Here is a 19,314-nt window from a genome sequence, read left to right as displayed (position 1 = left end):
GAGGGCGTGACACCTAAAGGGGCGAGCTCTGGGGGGAGTGAGGTGCCCGAGGGGCAGTTTGGGGGATGAGGGGGCGATCCCTGGGGGGGGGGTTTGGGGCCATCCCTGAGGGACATTTGGGGGGATGAGGGGCCATCTCCGAGGGGCAGTTTGGGGGATCTGGGGGCGATCCCTGAGGAGGATAAGAGCACATCCCTGAGGGGAAGGGGCCAACTGTGAGGGGCAGATTTAGGGATTAGGGGGCAATCCCTGATGGGAACGAGGGGCCATCTCTGAGGGGCAGTTTTGGGGATGAGGGTGCATTTCCCTGAGGAGCAACATAGGGGACTGAGGAGATCAATCCCTGAGGGGCAGTTTTGGTGGGCGATCCTTGAGGTGCAGTTTGGAGGATGAGGGGGGATCTCTGAGGGGGATGAGGCCATCCCTGAGGGGCAGTTTTGAGGGTAAGGCAGCATTTCCCTGAGGAGCAATACAGTGAAGCAATCAATCCCTGAGGGGCAGTTCTGGGGGGAAAGGGGGCGATTCCCTAAGGAACAATGTGGAGGAGTGAGAGGAGCAATCCCTGAGGGGCAGATTTGGGGATGAGGGGGTGATCCCTGAGGGTGATGAGGGGCTATCCCTGAGGGGCAGTTTGGAGGATGAGAGTTGATCCTGGAGGAAGAGTAAGGAGGTGATGATCCCTGAAGAGGATGAGGGGCCATCCCTGGGGGACAGTTTTGAGGACAAGGAGACATTTCCCTGAGGAGCAACATGGTGGGGGTGGGCAAGAGGAACAATCTCTGAGGGGCAGTGTGGGGTGATAAGGGAGCAATTCCCTGTGGAGCAATGTGGGGAGTGATGGGAACAATCCCTGAGTTGTGAGGGGGTGATCCCCGAGGAGCAGTTTTGGGAGATAAGGGGGCATTTCCCTTAGGAGCAATGTGGTGAGGGGCACAGGACGCAATCCCTAGCGGGAAGTTTGGGGGACAAGGGGGTGATCCCTGAGAAAGACAAAGGCTCATTGCCGAGGCCCAGTTTTGTAAGAAGAGGGGGCAGTCCCTGAAGGGGAGTGAGGGAGTGATCCCTGAGGGACAGTTTTGAGGGATAAGGAGGTGATTCCCTGAGGAACAATGTGGAGGAGTGAGGGGAGGAATCCCTGAGGGGCAGTTTGGGAGACAAGGCACAGGCTCCTCATTTCCCTGAGGAGCAATGTGGGCAGTGAAGAGGAGCAATCCCCAGGAGGCAATTTTGGGGAATAAAGGGGCCATCCTGAGAAGGGAGTCATTCTGGCAAGGACAAGGGGTGAGGGGGCCCAAAGAGCAGTTTGTGAAGGGATGAGAAATGGGGGTGGAACTCATGGAGGGGAGCTTGGGACTTGTGGGGCTGAAGGGGGGTCGGTGCTGGGGGTGAGGAGCCAGGGAGGTTTGGGCTGTGGAGAGGGGCAGTGGGTGGGATTGGGGTGGAGGGGAGGCTCTCCCTTCATGCTCTCACAATCCAGCAGACCCAGGGTTTTGCCATCCCCAGACCTGCTTTGTGCCCAGCAATTCCTCACAATAATTAGCTCAGAGTTCCTGACTGCTGTTGCTGACACAGGCCTGGAGCACCACAGGGGCACCACATCACCAGGATCGCCACAGGTATGACCCTGCACAGAGCAGGGAGCACAGCTCTCCCTGGGACAGGCTGATCCTCACCTGGGCATGCCCTGCTGCTCCCCAGATCCTCCTGGATCTGCTCAGCTGGTGTGTCCCCACCATGGAGTGTCCTCCCCAGGGTGAGGTGGAGATGGAGCAGGGGCAGGAACAGGCTGCAAAGCAGAAGATTAATTAAGAGGCTGTGCCACTGCCTCGCTGTGATCTCAGTAACTGAACCGTTAAAGTGATTTATTCTTCGCAGGGTAATTACATTCCCCCTCTCCCTGTTATCCGGCCCCTGATCTGTGTTGCACTCACACATCCATTCCTGTGGGCTGGGACTCAGCATGTCAGCAAGGAGATGGCCTGGCTGCCCCTTCTGCTTCCTGTGCCTCGGTGTTACACCTCCTGTAACACACACTGAGGTGCTGTTTGTGTGGGTTGGGTGCTGTCTGTATGGATTCTGTGCTGTTTGTATGGATTCTGTGCTGTTTGTATGGATTCAATGCTTCCATACCCTCCTACAGCTCCAGGTTCTCACCACGAACCACCACAGCCGTGGTGGTGTCACACCACTAATTTTGATCAAGAGCTTCCAACTTTGTTTTGTATTTATGTTATCAAATGCCCATTTCTGCTTCTTCTGCTGCAGTTTTTAAAACTGTGTTGCACTTCACGTGGACAGGGTTGGGAAACTTCTGTGGCCACAAGCCATGCAGAGCTCAGAGCTCTTGTCCTAATAGTCCCTGTGCAGGCAGGAATGAGTAGAACCATAAAATCACAGAATCATTAGGGATGGAAAAGACCTTTATGATCATGAAGTCCAACCATCAACCCACCACCACCATGTTCACCACTAAACCAAGTGCCACATCCACACGTTTTTTGAACATTCCCAGGGATGGAAACACTTGGAGTATTTTAGAGTATTTATTTAGACTGTTAAAAAATAGTAGTTTTTGGAGGAACGGCCCTTTTTGCTGCGAAATCTTTCATTTGTTGTTACTAACCGAGCATTGAATGCAGCCGCATTCCCTTCCAGAGCGCTCAGCCTTTCCCCTCTCACATCACACGCACACACTCCCCCTGTGCCGGCCCAGCTGCTTCCACACGTTCGCAGCGTCACATTCTCCCCTCGGGCCGCGCTCGCCTGGCCGCCCGCCCGCTCCCTGCGCGGGCCTGTCCCGTTCGGGATCCTCCTGTCGGGCCAGAGACATTAGAGGGAGCTGAAGCCTCGCTGTGCCCGGCTGGGGGCTGGAGCCTCATCCCTGTGTCTGTGTGTGTGTGTGCGTTAAAAGCAGGTTGAAGCAAGAGAGAACACACTTTTCCTAAAGGAGGAAGATTATCCACCCTCTATTACACAGAGTTTTCCTTTTGGTGTTTTTCTTTTTGCTGAGTGTGGCAGAGCAGAGATTTGCTGTGAAATCTGGCAGAAGGAGCGAGCTTTGATGACGGATGCACTGAACAGTTTTGTCTGCTCAGTGTCTTCAAGAGCTGCTCTGAGACTAAGGTTAGAGACCACCAAACAGTGCAGGCTCCTTTGGTTTTGAAAAGACTTACTGGCAGGTGTATTTTATATTTTCCAGTGACATGTTTTCTCTGTGTTGCATTTTGCACTGGCAGTTTCTTCCTGCAAAGCAACCAGTGCTTGGGGGGCGTGTTCCTTTACGTGCAAGAGCAGTCAGGACAGAAACCCCAAACCACCAAAAGTGGGTTTTTACACAGTTATACTGTGCTGCACCCCTGGCAGTAGGAAGTGGGTGGTGGGCACTGGCTTCGTGGTCCCACATTCCTCCAGCTTCAGGAGTGCTGCAGGAATGTCGCCTGCCCAGGAGGTGCAGGAACATCCAGCCCAACCCATGTTGATGGGGAGGGAGGTGATGGAGGCTGAAGCCTCTCCACCATAGCCTTCCCTGCTCCCAAATCCCAGCAAATCCATGGCCATCCTCAAGCAACTGTGGTGTCTCTGAGGGGATGGTGTGCCTCACCAGGGAGGACATGTGGTTCTCCATCACACAGGGAGGGGATTTGGCATCCATTGGATCCCTCCCTGTTCAATGCTGATCCCACCAGCACCACCACCCCGCTCCGTGCCAGTGCTCCAGACAGAGCCCAGTAATTTGGCATGTGGTGAACCAAACAAGGGTGATTGATCTTGTGGCAGGAGCCAGACCCTCAACTCAGGTCCAGTGTAAGGAAACACAGCTGTGGAAATAAGGGATAATCCAGATGGCACAGAAATCCCTGTGGGACACTCCCCTTGGCACTGTGGGATAGGGTGAGGTGTTTGTTGCACAACCCCGGACCAACACCAGGGAAATACAAACACTAGTGCCATGCAGGAGTCCTTAAAATCCCAAAAATAGACCTGGGAGCACAGGGTCATTATTCCTGGATCCAACAGCCAACAGATTCCTCCAGAGATCAGGCACTGGGCAGAGGCAGTGCTGTTCTAGCTGGGGCAATCACAGGGGGAGCAAAAGCCTCACTCCAGCAGTGGTTCAGCTGGGGGGGATGGAGCACTGACCACATCCAGGGCTGGGAATGAAGGGTCTGGGATACACAGGGCTACGAGGAGCTGGAATGAAACTGGTGGGATTGGGGTGCTCAGAGTTGGATGGCGGGGAATTCCCAGCCCTTCTTCACCTCTGAAGGCAAAAAAATACATTTGGGATATGTGTTCCAAGGAAAAGATGGGAAGGCAGAGGTAGCTCTCCCCTGGCTGACTCAAGGAGTCATGTTAAGGCATAAGGAAGCTCCAGGAAGCTCTGAGGAGGATGTGTGGCAAAGATGGAGACATCTCAGAGGTGAGCCAGAGGAGGGCAAAGTGGGACCTGCCAAACCCTGTGTGACAGCACCAGGCCTTGATTTAAATCTCCAGCCAGGAGAGAAGGGGACTCAGGAGTCCACAGCCAGCTCCAGCCACGGCACGTCGGAGCCTCCAAGGGGCACAGCTGGAAATGCTCTCCTGGGTTGTGAGAAAACCTGGTGCTGCTCCACTCCTGTGATCAACCGCAGCTCCCAAGGCCTGTGTGATCCCACAGGGAGCTGAAATCCTGTGGGAAAGCCAAACCTGCTCCACGTGGCTCTCCAAAAGCCACCCTTCACCATCCAAAACCACAAACAAGGCTGACCAAAGGCTTTTCCAGGCAGCAGAGGAAACATGTGCCAGGTCATGCCGATGCCACCAAGGCTCATCCTGGTGCAGGGGGACCAGCTGGCCACAGGCAGAGCCAGACCTGCACACAGGGCTCTTCCAGGGTGCACGTCACTCCCTGAGGTGGCTCCAGAGGGAGAACCTACACACACCAGCCACAAAGTGACACCTTCTACCAAAAAAAGCCCAGACTGGTTTGTTTTGGTTGCCTGGACAGGAGAGGTGACTCACTGCAAAACACACAGGGTTTCTTCTTTTCTCTGCCCCATCCCAGAAAACATTTTAAAAGCACAAAAAGGAAAACTAAACCTTTTTTTGATCCAAAACAGCCCTTCACACCTTCCTCTCCACATGCCCAGCGTGGGTTCAGGGCTCATGGATGGTTCAGGAGGGTGGTCTGGGCTGAGGGAATGCACATTCCTCACTTCAGTGAGGAAAGGAAGAAAAGAAAACTTTGGGTTTTGGGCAGATAGTGAATCAAAACTTTGATTAATCACCTGGATCATCATCTGTCACCAGCAGAGCCAGGCTTAGACCCAAAACACTGAGGACACTTCACGTGCCTCGGTGCCCTGGGCTGAACCCAAGTGTGACCCCAGCAGCCACTCAGATCCCATTGGGACCCGCTGGCTCCATCAAATCCTGAGAACTGGCACAAGCCACCACGTCACCCACAGCCCGACTGATTCCCCCACATCACCCAGGCCGCCCTGCTGGCTCTGCAGTGGCCCCTTTGCTCAGGCCACCGTGGGTGGCATCGCCTCTGCTCCTCCGCAGGGCTTTTCTGCACTGCAAATCCATGCCAGGGTATTTATAGTGCCCTTATCCCGCTGGAGCCTATTTTGGGCCGATGCTCAGGCCCCAGAGCAGCGCGGGTTATTTTAACCCAGCGTGGGGTTATTTTCAGGGCTGCCCTTCTCCGCACGTGCTCCGGGATGGGTTCCAACTGCCGGGCAGATTTGGGGGTGGTGGAGGCAGGGAACGGGGAAAGAGGGACCCACAAAGGAATTGCAGAGATTAAAACCTAAACCAGCGTCTGCAGCAAAGCTGCCTTTGGCACACCACCTGCCTGGGATCCACCTGGAATCTTGGAAGGTGGATTTTCTGCAGGATAACCCATGAGCAAAGAGCAGGGGGGGAGGGGTTTCTGGATGAGGTGACAACAAACAAGAGGGGAAGGAGAGCAAGATACACAACAGGGAAGGAGAGCCAAGAACTGGATGCTCCTGAAATGTCCAAGGTCACCAGTTGGTGGCCCCAGGTCCAGGAGGGAGCAATGACTTTGTTCAACAAAGGCAGGAACAGCACCGTGGGACGGGACCGGGAGACACTCCTCATTCTCTGCATCCAGGGAACCCCAGCCCTGCTCCCACCCTGGGCTGTCCTGGAGCAACCAGGGAGAGGAGGCCCCCGGAGGAGTCCTGTCTGGATCCAGGTGCTGCAGGAAGCACCATTTCCCAGGCCCTGAGCCCAGATTTCTGGCCACTGAGTGGGGCTCTCTCAGCTCAGAGCCAGGAGCAGCCGCTGGTCCACAGCAGATCCCACAGCCCATCCCCAAAAAGCGGGAGTGCCACAGATGGGGGTCTGCCAGGACAGCAGTGCCAGCCAGGGCATCCCCACCTGCCATAACAAGGGCATCCTGAGGGATCCAGCTCCATCCCCCCTAGCATGGCAGCAAAAGTAATTTGCCAGGCCAGAAAATACCTTAAAAATTAGAATACATTAAAAAAAACTCCACAAGGGCAGCCCTGCCCAGGGAAAAAGCCCTTTCCCATACCCTGATCCCCAACCTCCAGTCCCCACCCCTTCCTCCATCCCCAAACCTCCCAGATTTCCCTCCACAACCTTCCTCTGGCCTCCTCTTCCCCCTCACCCCTGGCAGGTGGATGTGTGGGGAGGATGGACCAGGGGGTGGATCAGGGGGTGGCAGAGCAGCCCCCAAAAGCTGTTTGCAGCTGGCAGGGAGCACAGCCCTGCCCATGACCTCCAGGGCCCGCTGGGGATTCAAGGATCACACCATCCTGCTGGGAAAAGTGAGTCAGGGCCGGAGCTGCTGCCAGCCCCTATTCCTGGATCCCACTGCACTCACACTCCCAGCCCCCCTGGACCAGGAGCCGCTGGAAGCTGGGAAGGCCAACAGTGGGAAGACCCAGGGGTCTCTCTCCCCCTCCCACCTCGCCCAGTCCACCCCCCTGCCACAAGCACCTGCCCACCACGTAGGTCTCAATGCATTTTTATTAAATTCTTACAAAACAGAATACAAAATTCTGGCATCAACAATTGTTATAAAGGAAAACTTCAATTCAGCTGTATCAGGTCACCTGGTACATACAAGTAAAGTGCTTATTTTTGTGTGGGTTTTTTCTTTTTTTTTTCCTTTTTTGTTTTTGTTTTTTTGTTGATTTTTTTGTTGTTTTTTTTTTTAATATTTTCAGTTTTTATTTCCCAGCCAGCCCCCGAGCAGAGGCTGCTGCTGCACAAACCAACAGTGCGATAACATGACTCCTGTGGAACCAGCTTTGGCAGTCTTCATCAATTGTAAAGAGGAGAAAGCTTCTCCTGGTTTGATAAAAAGAGTTAGAGCTTCACAGTAAACGTTTCTAACCAGTTCTAAAGTCGAGTTAGTTGGCTGAAGGAAGGGGGGGGGAAGGAGAGGAAGCCAAAACGCTTAAAGTTTCCAGCTTAAAAAAAAAAAAAAAAAAAATCTTTTTGAAGTTGGTTTCCAAGATAGATGCTCTATGGGTAGGGGGGGAGGAAGCTTGGGAAGAGGAAGAAGAAGGGTGTTGGTGAAAAGGGGTCGCTGGTGCTGGACCACGGGAGCATCTGTCTGGAAACCGCCTCGGGAGAGGCGCTGGCATGAGGGTCTCCCCAGCCATCCCTGTCCCACTGAGGCACCCAGGGGTGCCCAGCACTGCCACGAGTCAGACTGGAGCCATTCCAGAGTCAATCCCCAGCTCTAGAGGCAATTAAAGATTCTCTCCCAACACCTGAACCCTGCCATGGGTCACCCCGAGCGCTGGGTTCACCAACCGAACCCCCGCCCCAAACACGAAGCCAAGCCTGGGCCGAGCTCGGGCACCCTCTGGCACATCCATCCCCTCACCACAAACCCCCACAGCACCTTCCAGCTGCACGTTCCCAGCCAGGGACACCCCAGGTGCCCACGGGACACGCTCCCAGCACAGCACGGGTCACCCAGGCCACGCGCCCGCCTCCACCAGAGAGGGTGTGTTCTATATTTATATAAAACATCGCGCTTACACGTGGGGAAAAGGGGGAACTCAGCCTGCCAACATCAGCAGCACGGGGGGGACAGATAAATCCCAGACATCCCCCTGCCATCCCCTTCCCACGGATTTTGTGTGATTTTTGTTTTGTTAAAAAAAGGCTGCGCCGTGCAGCATCAACAATAGCTTCACAATACCAGCTCAAGGCATCGCTGTACTGTACATCATTCAAGTATTTCTTAATATAAGACAACGAGGAATTATCTACAACTGATAAAACAAAATAAGCTATAGAAAGTAACAATGTACAATCAAGATGGACTTTCTTCCTTTCTGTTAAAGGAGGCCTCTCCGGGGTGTCCCAGTGCCTGCGTGGGGGGGTCTCCCCTCATCACCACCTCGCTCCTCCCCACCCAGCGTGGTGGGACTGGGAGAGGGCTGACTGCAAGGGCGAGGCAGTTTTTGGGGGGGTGGGATGGGGATGGAGCCGCCCTCCCCCACGGCCCCCGGGTCAGCAGAAAGGCCAGGAAGGGTGAGAGAAGACGGCCCCTGCCCTAAGCTCACCAACACCCCTGCCCATCCTCCCCCAGGATAACTCACACACACCTCCCTGAAACAAAAAACAACATATATTGCATAGTATTGCTGTCAGCAGTCTTAAAATGAAAAGGAGAACTTTCGGTTTTTTCCCAGAGACAGCGACTGACTTCAGCTGAAGACCCAGGGAAGCCTCTTCTCCCCCGGCTCAGAGCTCCCAAACCCTCACCTGTGCACACGAGGCTGCTTTTGCAAAATACAAAGCTCCAAGCACTGAGTGGGCAGGGGCTGTGAAAGGGGCACTCCCTTCCCGGCGGAATGGGGGGGTGGCAGCGGGCACAGCTTGGTGGCCCAACCCATGGCTGTGCCTGTGGTGGGGTGCAGGGGTGTGGGGGGGATCTGGAGGCACTGGGGGGAGCTGGAGGCCAGCCCAGCCCCAAGTGCCTCCTGGCCAGACCCAGAAACCAGCCAAGGGCCTCATCCCAGCTCAGCATTCCAAGCCCTTCCCTGCCATGCATTCCTTCCCTTCCCCAAAGCAAGCCCTGAGGAAAGGGCAGCGCCTGAACGCACGTGAACACGGATGCACATCCATGAACACGCACACCAGCACTGCCCTCTGCCCCGACCCCAGACCCTCCAGCCCCACATTCTGAGCTGTCCCCAGGCTGCTCCCCCAACACTGCGGCCCTTGGGTGCTGCCACCAGCCTGGCTGCTCCCCACTGGTATCCCTAGGGCACTGGGCACCCTCTGTGCCCCCAGACCCTCCTGCCACGGCAGCCTCGGGGCCAGCCCAAAGCCACAGCAGGTCTCACTGTCCTGCAGCAGGTCCCGGTGCTCCTTAAGTGGCTCCTTGCTTTCCACGGAGCACAACTATTCCCAGGGGGAGTTTCTGGCTGCTCTGGCCACCCTGAACACCTCATCCCCCTCACACCTCCACCAGGGCACAGCCACCAGCGCCTCCAAACCCAGGGGGTACAACCCCTGCCCTGGCACACGAGCACAGCCCTGGGTGCCTGCGAATCCCCCAGCTCTGGCCTTACCCCCGGGAGCTGCCGGAGCGCAGGAGGGAGGAAAGGAAGACATTTCTCTGTGCCCTGTAGAGAAGCACAGCTAGCAGTTTAAAACCAACAATCATAAAAAAAAAAAAAAGGAAAAAGAAAGAAAAGAAGGGGGTGAATAGCTTATTCTGGGACGCCGAGGAGAGAGGGTGGCTCGGTGGGACAGGGCACTGCTCCCTCGCTGGCCCCATCTCCCCCCGGCCCGAGCGGTTCCCTGCACAACACCCACCGTGTCCCCCCGGAGCAGAGCCAGGGACAGCCCCCAGCACGGGACGGAGGTGCCTCCCAGACCCCCGGGAAAGGGGGGTTTTGTGGGATCTACCCCAACATCGGAGAAAAACCTGCAGCTCCGAGGGGAGGGACGAGGTTAAAATGCGACTCCCGTTGTTGGAAACGCGACCGAGGGTCTTTTGTTCACAGTATGAAATGAGCTGAAATCGTCAAAGCAGCCGCGGGTACAAAGAGTCCTTTGGTGTCGGGGAGGGGGGGAAATGTCAGAGGAGAAACCAAGAGTCGGGGAACAAAAGTCCATGTGTCTGTCAGATGTCCTTGAGTGTGCCCTGGGTGAAGCAACCTCACGCTTGATTTAATACCTTAAAAAAAAAAAAAGATCTTAAACAAACCCTCCCACCCCCAGACCTACAAGATCAGCAAAACCTTGGAAACCAGCCACAGGGACGAGTCCTGATCTTGTCACTAGCCAGAAACGGTGAGGTTGGGTGGGGGGAAAGGGGGAAAGAGAGAAAGGAGAAGGGGGGATATGGGGTCCAGCAGGTGCAGGGGGCACCGCTCAGGCTTGGTCGGCCACCAGGACCAGCGGGGCCACCAGGTGCTGCCCGGCGGCCACTGCCTTGGCCAGGCTGCTCTTCTGCCGCCGCTTGGCCAGCTTGGACTCGGAGGGGGGGGAGAGCTGCATGGCCCGTGAGGTAGCTTTGATGATGATGGGTCGTGCTTCCTCCTCCGCCTCTTCCTCCTCGTCCTCGTCGTGCCGCGTCAGCTGGCGGTTGACAGCGATGGCCTCGGCGGCGAAGCAGGTGAGCTCTTTGGCACTGCTGTTCCTGCGGGGGAGACAGGGGCTCAGGGGGGCGTGGGGGGCTGCAGGGAGGGCAGGGTCACATATCAGGCTGTCCCTCCTCACGTGCAGGTCATGGTCAGGCACCGAAAACTTGGCTCGGACCCAACTCGCAGCAGCCGCCGCTGCCCAGACAGAGCTGTGGTGGCTGAGCCCCCAAAAAGCAGCAGGAGTAGACAGCAGTGCTGAGGAGAGGAGCCAGGATTTTTGGGGCTGGGATTTTGGTTTTGGGGCAGGATTTCTGGGGCTGGGTGGCTGGGCCCCCCATCCCGCACTCACCTCTGCAGGATGATGGGGGTTGGCAGGGTGTTGTCCGGGGCACACTGCAATGAAACACAGTCGGTCAGAGCCAGGAACCCCACAGGGGGGTGTCCCCCCACCCCAATTTTGGGAGCAGAGGGCAGGGAGGGGGCATCACCACTCACCCCCTGCACCCAGGGGTGCTCCAGGACCTGGGCTGCGCTGAGCCTCTTCTTGGCATCTCTCACCAGCAGCTTGGAAATGAGGTCTTTGGCTCCGAAGGAGATGTGTGCCCAGTCCTTGTCGGGAAACTCGTACTTCCCCTCCTGGATGCTCTCAAAGAGCATGTTCTGGGGAGGGGGGAGAAAAAAATCACAGGGGCTCAGCCAGGGGCGCTGCAGCAAAACTGGGGGTGGGTCTGGCAGTGCAGGGTCCCCCACGTACCTGGCAGGTGTGACAGGCCTCGCCCCGGTCCCAGCCGCAGTCGGAGCCGCAGTGGCCCACAAAGGGGGGGTACCCACTCAACATGATGTACAGGATGACCCCCAGGCTCCACAGGTCACAGCGCTTGTCGTAGATCGTGGCCTCCTCGTTGAAGGCCTCCACCACCTCTGGGGCCATGTACTCGGCTGAGCCACACTGTGGGGACAGGCAGGTGAGCCCAAAGGGGGGGCACCAAGGGCAGAGGGGGCTGGGAGGGTTCTGCCAGAGCTACAGGGCTGCACCCCTGAAGGGAGGGTGCAGACAGGGCTGCTCCCTGGGATTTGCTCCTGCCAGGACAGATCATCCTGCAGGGTTTCCCAGCACGGGGGATGCCACAGAGCTGCCTCTCTGGGGTCACCCAACAGCGAGCTGCCACCCCACAGGGGAAAAAAAAAAAAAAAGTCTAAAGGGTGCAACCCCCGTGGGACAGCACCAGGACAGCCAGACCCACACCCCACAGCACCCACACCCCTCAGCACCCACACCCCTCAGCACCACCGCCACCCAACCGGCTCAGCAGGGCAGCGGCCGCTCCATCGCCTGGGAGAGGCTGCAGGACACAGAGGGACAATCCTGCTCTGCCTGTTCCTCTGCCTGACTCTGCCTGTTCCCCCTGCCTGTTCCCCTGCCCGTTCCAGGCAGCGCAGCCGGGGCAGGCGCAGGCTCCGGGGCGGGAGGAGTTAACCCCGCGGGAAGGGGAGGCAGCGCCAGCCCTTCCCCGATCGCTCCAGGGACTCTGGGGCTTTCCAGCACATGACCCGCAGCCCACACGGGCCTCGTGACCAGGGGGAGAAAAGAGCTGCAGCCAGCAGATAATCACCCCGGAACGAGAGGGGCCTCCGAGCAGGGGCCTCCCCAGCCCCGGCAGCTGATGGCACCGCAGCAAAACAACCCCCGCACACGGCCCCGAGCCCCGGCACCGCGGCAGGGCTGATCCCGCCGGGAACGGGGCAGGCACCCCCCTCGGGCTGAGAACGGGGAACTCGGGACGCCTCCCAGACTCAGATCCCGCCCCAGGAGGAGGGTACACACGGCGGAACGAGGGGGGCCGGGGTGCGTTGGCCCCCATCTCTGTTGTTGTGCCCCCACAGCAGCCGGGCTGCGCCTCCCCCAGCACGTGCACACCCCAAAAATCCCGGGGTGCGGGGGAACACCCCGCCCAGGGCGGGGACCTGCCGCCGCAGATAAGAGCGAGGGGGGGGCTCTGTGCAACACGGGGATCGCCCCGGGAGCTTCGGGGGGGTCCAACCTCCGGGGGGGCCCAGCCCAGGAGTCGCGGGGGCTCCCGCAGCCCCCCCAGCCCCGCTCCTGACCCACTTGTGCGGGCGCAGCCGCCGCGCCGGCCCCGCCGCGCTCGGGCTGTTGCTAAGGCTCACCGAGCTCAGCAGCCCGGGCGCCGCGCCAGCCCCCCCGGCCCCCCCGCGTTATGTAACCGCATCTCTCCTGCCACAGCACGGGGGGGCAGCGGGGGGGACGCGCAGCATCAGCAGGGGGGGTGTCCACGCACAGCCCCAGCCCCGAAGCCTGCAGGACCCGTCCCCAAGAGACTGACACCCCCCCCCAAGGGACTGACACCCCCCCCCAAGGGACTGACACCCCCCAGCACTGACCGGGGTGAGCAGCTCCGGGGTGGAGATGGGGGAGCAGTCGCCGTTCAGTTTGATGCCACTTCCCAGGTCGAAGTCACAGATCTTCACCGGGGAGACCTGAGGGTGGGGAGAAGGAGTGGTTGGTGACCCCCCCTGCCCCAGCAGCCCCCCCAAGGAGCACAGCCCGTGCTTCCAGGCTGCAGATGGTCAATGCCTGGGCTTGTCGTGCTTGACACCGCCCTGTGCTGCAGCATCCGGGGAGGTGTCCCTGGGGCTGCACCCCCTGTGACCACTACCCCGCTCAGCAGCACCCCTACTGTGTCCATCACCCCCGGGCAGCACCCCCTGCACCCAACCCCAGCTGCTCCCTCTCACCTGGTCCAGGCTCTCACACAGGATATTTTCTGGTTTCAGATCCCTGTGTGCGATCCCTGGGGGGCAGAAGAGCCAATGAGGGTAAAAATCCCCCCCTACAAGAGCCCCACAGTGAAAGGTCTGGGGGTGGCACAGGGATCCCTCCCTCCCCACCCCAAATCCCCGCCTGCACACCCTGGCAGAGGGCAGAAATCACTGCTGGCCCCGAGTCCCAACGAACCAGAGGAACAGGATCCGCACCACAAGGAGCTGCATGATGCAGCTGGGCCGGACTGGGATGGGAACCGTCCCCTGGGCAGGGGGCTGGGGGGGCAGTGACACCCCCGGGAGGGCCCAGGGCACCCCAGGGTGTCCCAGGGGCTCACCTTTGTTGTGCAGGAAGTGCAGGGCGCTGGCGATATCCCGCACCACCACGCTGGCCTCCAGCTCGTTGAAGTGGCGTCTCCGGTGGATGTGGGTCAGGATGGAGCCTGTGGCCAGGGGAGAGCAGAGTGGGGGTTCGTGGGGGTTCTGCCACCCCACCCCAGCTCCCCCTGACCCTGGCACTGCACTCACCTCCCCTCATCTTCTCAAACACCAGGTAAAACCTCTCCTCCTCCTCAAAAAACTCGATCAGCTCCAGGACGTTCCTGTGGGAGCAGCAGGATCAGCTCCGGCGTCCCCGCAAAACACCTCCTGGGTCCCCCCCTCCCCACGCCCCCCAGCAGCCCACGTCCTGGGAGGGGAAAACTGCGTTCCCAGTGATTGAAACCACACGGCCAGGGCCCCCCTGGCTGCATTCCAGGGGGGAGAGGGACTCACCGGCCCGCCCCACTCCTCCCTAATTGCTCACAGACCCTCCTGCCCCCCCGCCCCACACACGGGCAGGGGCTCGGCCCGGCCCCAATGTGGCCACTGCAGCCCCCATGGCCACGGCACCCACTGAATGTCCCCCTCTGGACGCTCCCACACCGGCCAGAGGGGCCAAGGGGAGGGGTTGTGGGGCCGAGGGTGGCCCGGCTGCACCCCACGGGTGTCATGAGCGTCACCCTGGTCTCAGCCCACCCCCGTGCCCACAGTGGGGGCACACGGTGCCTGCCCCACCGTACCTGTGTCCCTGGCACTGGTACAGCATCTCCACCTCCCGGAACACCCTGCTCCGGATGTGTCCCAGGCGCTTCTCTATGATCTGGAAGGGAAAGGGGGGGGAGCTCAGGGGGGAGGCAGCGCTGCCAGGGAGGGGCCGGGGTACCCCCACACCCTCCCCCCGGCGCGGGGACCCCCGGGGCCGGGCGGGGAGCCCGGCGGGCTGGAGGCAGCAGAACAGGCTGTTCCCGGCGCGGGTGCCAAGCGGCAGTGCCGGTGCCAAGCCGCTCCCTCCTGGGGCCGGGGCCAGGAGAGCTCCATGTGACGCCCCAGTGCCGGCCCAGCCGAGGGCCCTTCGCCCCACTGGGCACTGCCACAGCCCCAGGGGCTTGGTGACTGTGCCACGGAGGGGCAGGGGGTCCCCCCCACCCACAGCCTTGTGGGTGCTCCCCCTGGGCTCAGCTCTTTGGGGCACATAGGGCCCCCCCCCCAGCCCTCCCTGCTGCCTCAGTTTCCCCACTCAGAGATCCCCCTGGAGCAACGGGGGCAGGCCAAGCTGCCCTGGCATTTGGCTGCATTTGGACACAGCCCTGTGTGCCATGGCCAGCAGCCTGCAAGATGCAGGGCCACAGGATCCCCATCCCTGACCCCAAAAGCACTGGCTCACCCCAACCCCCCCAGCACGACCCTCATGCTTGCAGGGGCTCGGAGACCTCCCTGGGGACAGCGGGAGGTGGCCACCCTGCCAGCACCACGTGCCCCCGCGTGCCCCACGTCCCCAGACATGTTGCAAGTGTTAATTTAAGCTCCAGCCTGCCCTAATTGACAGGGAGGGGAGCAGAGCTAAAGGACCTGGGGCCGGAGCTGGGTGGTGGCAGAGGATGGTGTGGCACCTGCACAGCCCAGCCCTGTCCCTCTCCTGCCCCTCCAGCCCAGGAAAACATCGTCCTGTGCCAGCACCGGATGGTTCTGGGAGCTGGGAGAGCTCCAGCCTGGGGGGGACAGAAAGGGAAGCTGGGGCGGGGGTGGAGGGAGGCAGAGCTTTACCTTCACCGCGTACTCCTTGTTGGTGATGAGGTTCACGCAGGACTGGACTCTGGCGTGGGCCCCTTCTCCCAGCACCTCCTCCTGCAGCTGGTAAACATCTGGCAGGGGAGAGGCCACTTGAGCTGCCAGCTCCACCTCACAGGGCACCACTGTCCCGAGCCTGGGGACAGCAGGAGGGCCCAGCCCTGCCCCAGTCACCCCACTCACCCTCAAACCTGCCCGAGAAGCTGTCGGTGGCCCTGCAGCGCTTCTTCTTCTTGTTCCTCTTCTTGGCGTCAGGGATGTCGATGGGTTGACTTGAAGGCATGTCTGTGCCAGAGCAAAGCCATCAGTCATCACCTCTGCTCCCCCAAAGGGACCACCCCCGGGGCAGCTCCCAAAGCTTTTGGGGGAGCACAGAAGGCTGACATCCCAGAGACAGGGATGGGAGGAGCCCCCTGGGATGGAGCCCCACGGGGGGCACCTGCAGCACCCAGCACTCACCGGGACGGGGCGGGCACTCGAAGTTGAAAACGGGCTCCAGGTGGTTGGACTGGTCAAACTCCAGGTCGAAGGGGTTTTGTCCCTGTGGGAGCCAAGAACAGGAGTGAGGGGGCAGCCACTGGATCAGCCACCACCAGCTGCCCACCCCGGACACGGAGCCCAGCACACTCCTGCTCTTGGCTCACCCCCCCGGGGTGCAGGACACCAGCTCATGGAGGGACAGGCAGAGCTCCCTGCAGAGCCAGAGGAGGAGGAGGAAGGGTCTGCCCCCATGTCCCGGTGGGGGCGGTGCTGTGGGGTTGTGTGGGGTTGTTCCCCCAGGCCAGCACGGGGGATGATGAGAGGGACCGGAGCCTCCCGCACAACCCAACCCCAAACCTCCAGCCAGACCTGACCTGCACTGAGGGGGAGGCAGACAGGCCACAGGGCAGGACGGGCTCCAGAGCCACCATGGCCACGTCCTCCCAGCTCTCTGCAAGGTCACGGTGGGGGGAGCCCGCTCTGTCCTGCTCCAGTGGACCTTGTGTCCCCTGGGCTGTGGGACACCCCAACCCGGCGGGATCAGGGCTCACCCCAAACCCTCCTGCACCCCGGGATGGAGGGAGGGCATGAGACCCACTGCCTCCCCCTCCCCAAACCCCAGTGGCACCCCAAAGACACAGAGCCCCTCTGCCCCCCCTCCCGAGCCGCCCCGTGGGCCGGGGCAGTGCTGGGGGCAAAAGGGCCCGGTCCTGCCCGGGATTATGAAATCTGTTTGGGTGGAGGTGGCCGCTCCAGCGGCGTTCCCAAACCCGCCCGGTGCCCGGGCCAGCTGCCAAGCCCGGCACGGCCAACCCCGGCCACCGCCAGAAACACCCAGAACGTGCCTGTTTACTGCAGCCCGGGGGGGGCCGGGGGGTCCCCAGCCGCTGCAGGGTGCGGGGGTCACGCCAGGAGCAACCCCCCACCAAGCACCACTCTGGATCTCCGGGGCCAAAACTCTCCTGCCCTGCGTTTTGCCGGCTCCCCCCTCCCCAAAAAGCCGGACCTGGGGGGCGCAGCATCGCCCCGCAGCCGCCGCCCCCGGGATGAGCCCCGGCGGGATGGGGGGGGCGAGGCCTCCGGGGGCAGGTACGGGGGGGGCACGGGGAGTACAGGGGGGTGCTGGGGGGCCCGGGGGGGGCGGGGGGCCCCGCCAGCTGCCGCAGCACCGCCACACAAAGGTCTGGGGGAGGGGAGGCTGCGCACCGGCTCCATCGGCACAGCCGAGGTGTCCCCCCCTCCATCCCCGGACAGCCCGGGGGGGGGCACAAACCCCGGCCAGAGGCCGTGCGAGCAGGAGTGGGGGGCACTGCAATGAGGGGGCGGGGCGGGGGGGACCCCCAGCACCCCCCGGGCCGGAGCGAAACCGAACAAAGGTCCCCCCGATCCGCAGCCGGGAAGGAGGGGGGCGGGGGGGGGGCGGCACCGAAAGGAGCGGGACCGCAGCGACCCCCGCACCCCCCCCGAGGTGACAGTGCCGGGGCACGGCGGGGGGGGTGACAGCCCAGGGCTGGGGGTACCCGGAGCACCCCAGGGTGGGCGGCGCTGCAGGATCGACCCTGGGCCGGGCCTGGGAATCCCTGAGCCCTCCCCCCGCCGCGGGAGCCCCCCCCGCACCCCGCTGCCGGGGCGGGGGGACAGCGCAGCCCCCCCAACACCGGGGACCCCGTGGGAGCTGCAGCAGCCCAGCTCTCACCCGGGGGTGGGGGGATACAGACCCGACCCCCGGCACGGGGGGACAGGGGGGTCCTGCTGCCCGCTTTAGGTGGCAGTGCCTCCCCTGCCTCTCAATTTTGGGGGTTGCCGGGGGGGGGGGGAGGGGGCAGGAAGCGGCTGGTTCCCCCCCACACCCCGTTCCCGTGCAGGGGATGCAGCGATGCCGGACGATCCCGGCCCCGGAGCCCCCCAAGAGTCCCTCCCCACCCCGAGCATCCCCGGGAAGCGGGGCGGTGGCGGGGGGGGGCAGCCCCTTACCTTGAAGGAACGGTGGAATCCCGGGATCTCTGATTTCTTCTGCACCATCTTGCTGCGGGGGGGGGGGGCGGGGGGCGGCGTTTCTGGGAGAAATTGGGGGGGGCAGTGTGGAAAAATAAAAAATCGGAGGGGTGGGGGGGAGGGAGGCGGAGGGACGGGCAGAGCCGGAGGGGAGTCCGGGGGGTGGCCGAGACCTGCGGGGAGAGGAGGGGGCGAGGGGGGGGTGTCAGCCGGTGCTGCGGCCGCCCCCCCGGGATCCCCCCCCGTCCCGTCCCGGGCTCACCGGCGCGGCCCCGCAGAGCCGCCGCTGCTGGTGGTAGCGCAGCCCCGCAGCCCCGCACCGCCGCCCGCTCCGCTCCGCGCCGCTCCGCCGCCAACGGGGGGGGACGCACCGCCCCCGCCCCCGCCGCCTTTATAGCCCCGGGCACGGCCCCGCCCCCCGCCCCGCCCCCCGCCCCGCCCCCCCCGCGCCACCACCCCCCCGCCCCGCCCCGCCCGGGGACACCCCGCTGGGGGCACAAACACACCCCCGGGGGCACGAAACCCACCCCGGGGGGCACAAACCCCCCCGGGAACCCACCGGGGGTCATAAATTCCCACCGGGGGTCAAACCCCCCCGGACACCTCCCGAGGACACGGACACCCCCCCCCGGGACACAAACAGACACCACGGGGGTCATAAACCCCCCCGGGGACACACCGGAGGACACAAATATCCCCCCCCCCTCGCCGGGACACAACACCCCCCCCGGGAACCTACCGAGGTCACAGACACCCCTCCCGAGGGTCACAAAACCCCCCCGGGAACTCATCGTGGGTCCAAACACCCCCCGGGCTCCCACTGAGGGACACAAACGCTCCCCCCGGGAACATAAACTTGCCCTCCCGGGCACCCACCGAGGACACAGACCCCCCCCCCGGGCACGCAAACAGCCCCCCCCGGGACACCCCGACCCCCCGGGCACACAGCGGGGGCACAGACATCTCCCCGGTTGGCACAAAAGGCCCCAACCCCTCCCGGGAACTCACCGAGGACGAAACACCCCCCCTCCCACAGCCCTGGGGGTCCCTCACCCCTCTTCGGGCACCTCCCTCGCTGCACCGGCCCCCCCTCCGGTGCTGCTCTGGGGTCCCGGACCCCCCTGGGCACCCCCTGTGCTGCAGTCAGGGACAGGGGCACCCCCAGAATCCCCCCCTTGCACTGCACCCACAAACAAGGGCACCCCCTCGTCACCCCCTGCACTGCACCCGGTGACAGGGACACCCCTCAGACCCCCCCCCGCACTGAACTGGGGACAGGGACACCCCTCAGACCCCCCCCGCACTGAACTGGGGACAGGGACACCCCCAGACACCCCAACCCCCCCCGTGG

At 61.9% G+C, this 19,314-nt stretch overlaps 2 protein-coding genes and 1 long non-coding RNA gene across 5 annotated transcripts in view; 2 read left to right on the top strand and 1 right to left on the bottom strand.

The window, feature by feature from the left end:
* LOC135403322 (nuclear receptor ROR-beta-like) overlaps positions 1 to 7,344 on the top strand; it is a 121,938-nt gene extending 114,594 nt beyond the window's left edge. For all 3 annotated transcript variants that reach the window (XM_064637230.1, XM_064637229.1, XM_064637227.1), the window contains exon 9: positions 4,325 to 7,344. In XM_064637230.1, the coding sequence (XP_064493300.1) occupies positions 4,325 to 4,665 (341 nt within the window). In that variant the 3' untranslated portion in view covers positions 4,666 to 7,344. The remainder of the gene's footprint in view (positions 1 to 4,324) is intronic.
* Positions 136 to 3,191, top strand: LOC135403324 (uncharacterized). Its single transcript, XR_010425358.1, has 2 exons — positions 136 to 1,616; positions 2,912 to 3,191. It is a non-coding gene; the product is annotated as an uncharacterized LOC135403324 (long non-coding RNA).
* On the bottom strand, positions 6,988 to 18,339 carry MKNK2 (MAPK interacting serine/threonine kinase 2). The gene is made up of 14 exons (XM_064637232.1): positions 18,226 to 18,339; positions 17,943 to 18,136; positions 15,948 to 16,029; positions 15,672 to 15,773; positions 15,465 to 15,562; positions 14,441 to 14,520; positions 13,908 to 13,981; positions 13,718 to 13,822; positions 13,353 to 13,408; positions 12,999 to 13,094; positions 11,350 to 11,544; positions 11,091 to 11,255; positions 10,945 to 10,988; positions 6,988 to 10,651 (listed from the first exon to the last, which is right to left on the bottom strand). Exons 2-14 carry the CDS (start codon positions 17,988 to 17,990, stop codon positions 10,384 to 10,386), a joined length of 1,413 nt encoding a protein of 470 aa, XP_064493302.1. The 5' UTR covers positions 17,991 to 18,136; positions 18,226 to 18,339; the 3' UTR covers positions 6,988 to 10,383.
* Between the last annotated feature and the right edge of the window lie 975 nt (positions 18,340 to 19,314).

The sequence above is a fragment of the Pseudopipra pipra genome, chromosome 27 (assembly GCF_036250125.1).
Source record: "Pseudopipra pipra isolate bDixPip1 chromosome 27, bDixPip1.hap1, whole genome shotgun sequence".
Taxonomy (NCBI): domain Eukaryota; kingdom Metazoa; phylum Chordata; class Aves; order Passeriformes; family Pipridae; genus Pseudopipra; species Pseudopipra pipra.
This window is presented reverse-complemented; position numbering and strand designations above follow the sequence as displayed.

Bases quoted from the DNA above. Each gene is read 5' to 3' on its own strand.
- MKNK2 (XM_064637232.1), bottom strand. From the start codon at position 17,990: ATGGTGCAGAAGAAATCAGAGATCCCGGGATTCCACCGTTCCTTCAAG. The intron at 13,823-13,907 runs GTGAGTGCAGTG...CCCTGGCCACAG, and splicing joins GTTTGAGAAGATGAGGGGAG to GCTCCATCCTGACCCACATC. The intron at 11,256-11,349 runs GTACGTGGGGGA...CCCCCTCCCCAG, and splicing joins AGGCCTGTCACACCTGCCAG to AACATGCTCTTTGAGAGCAT.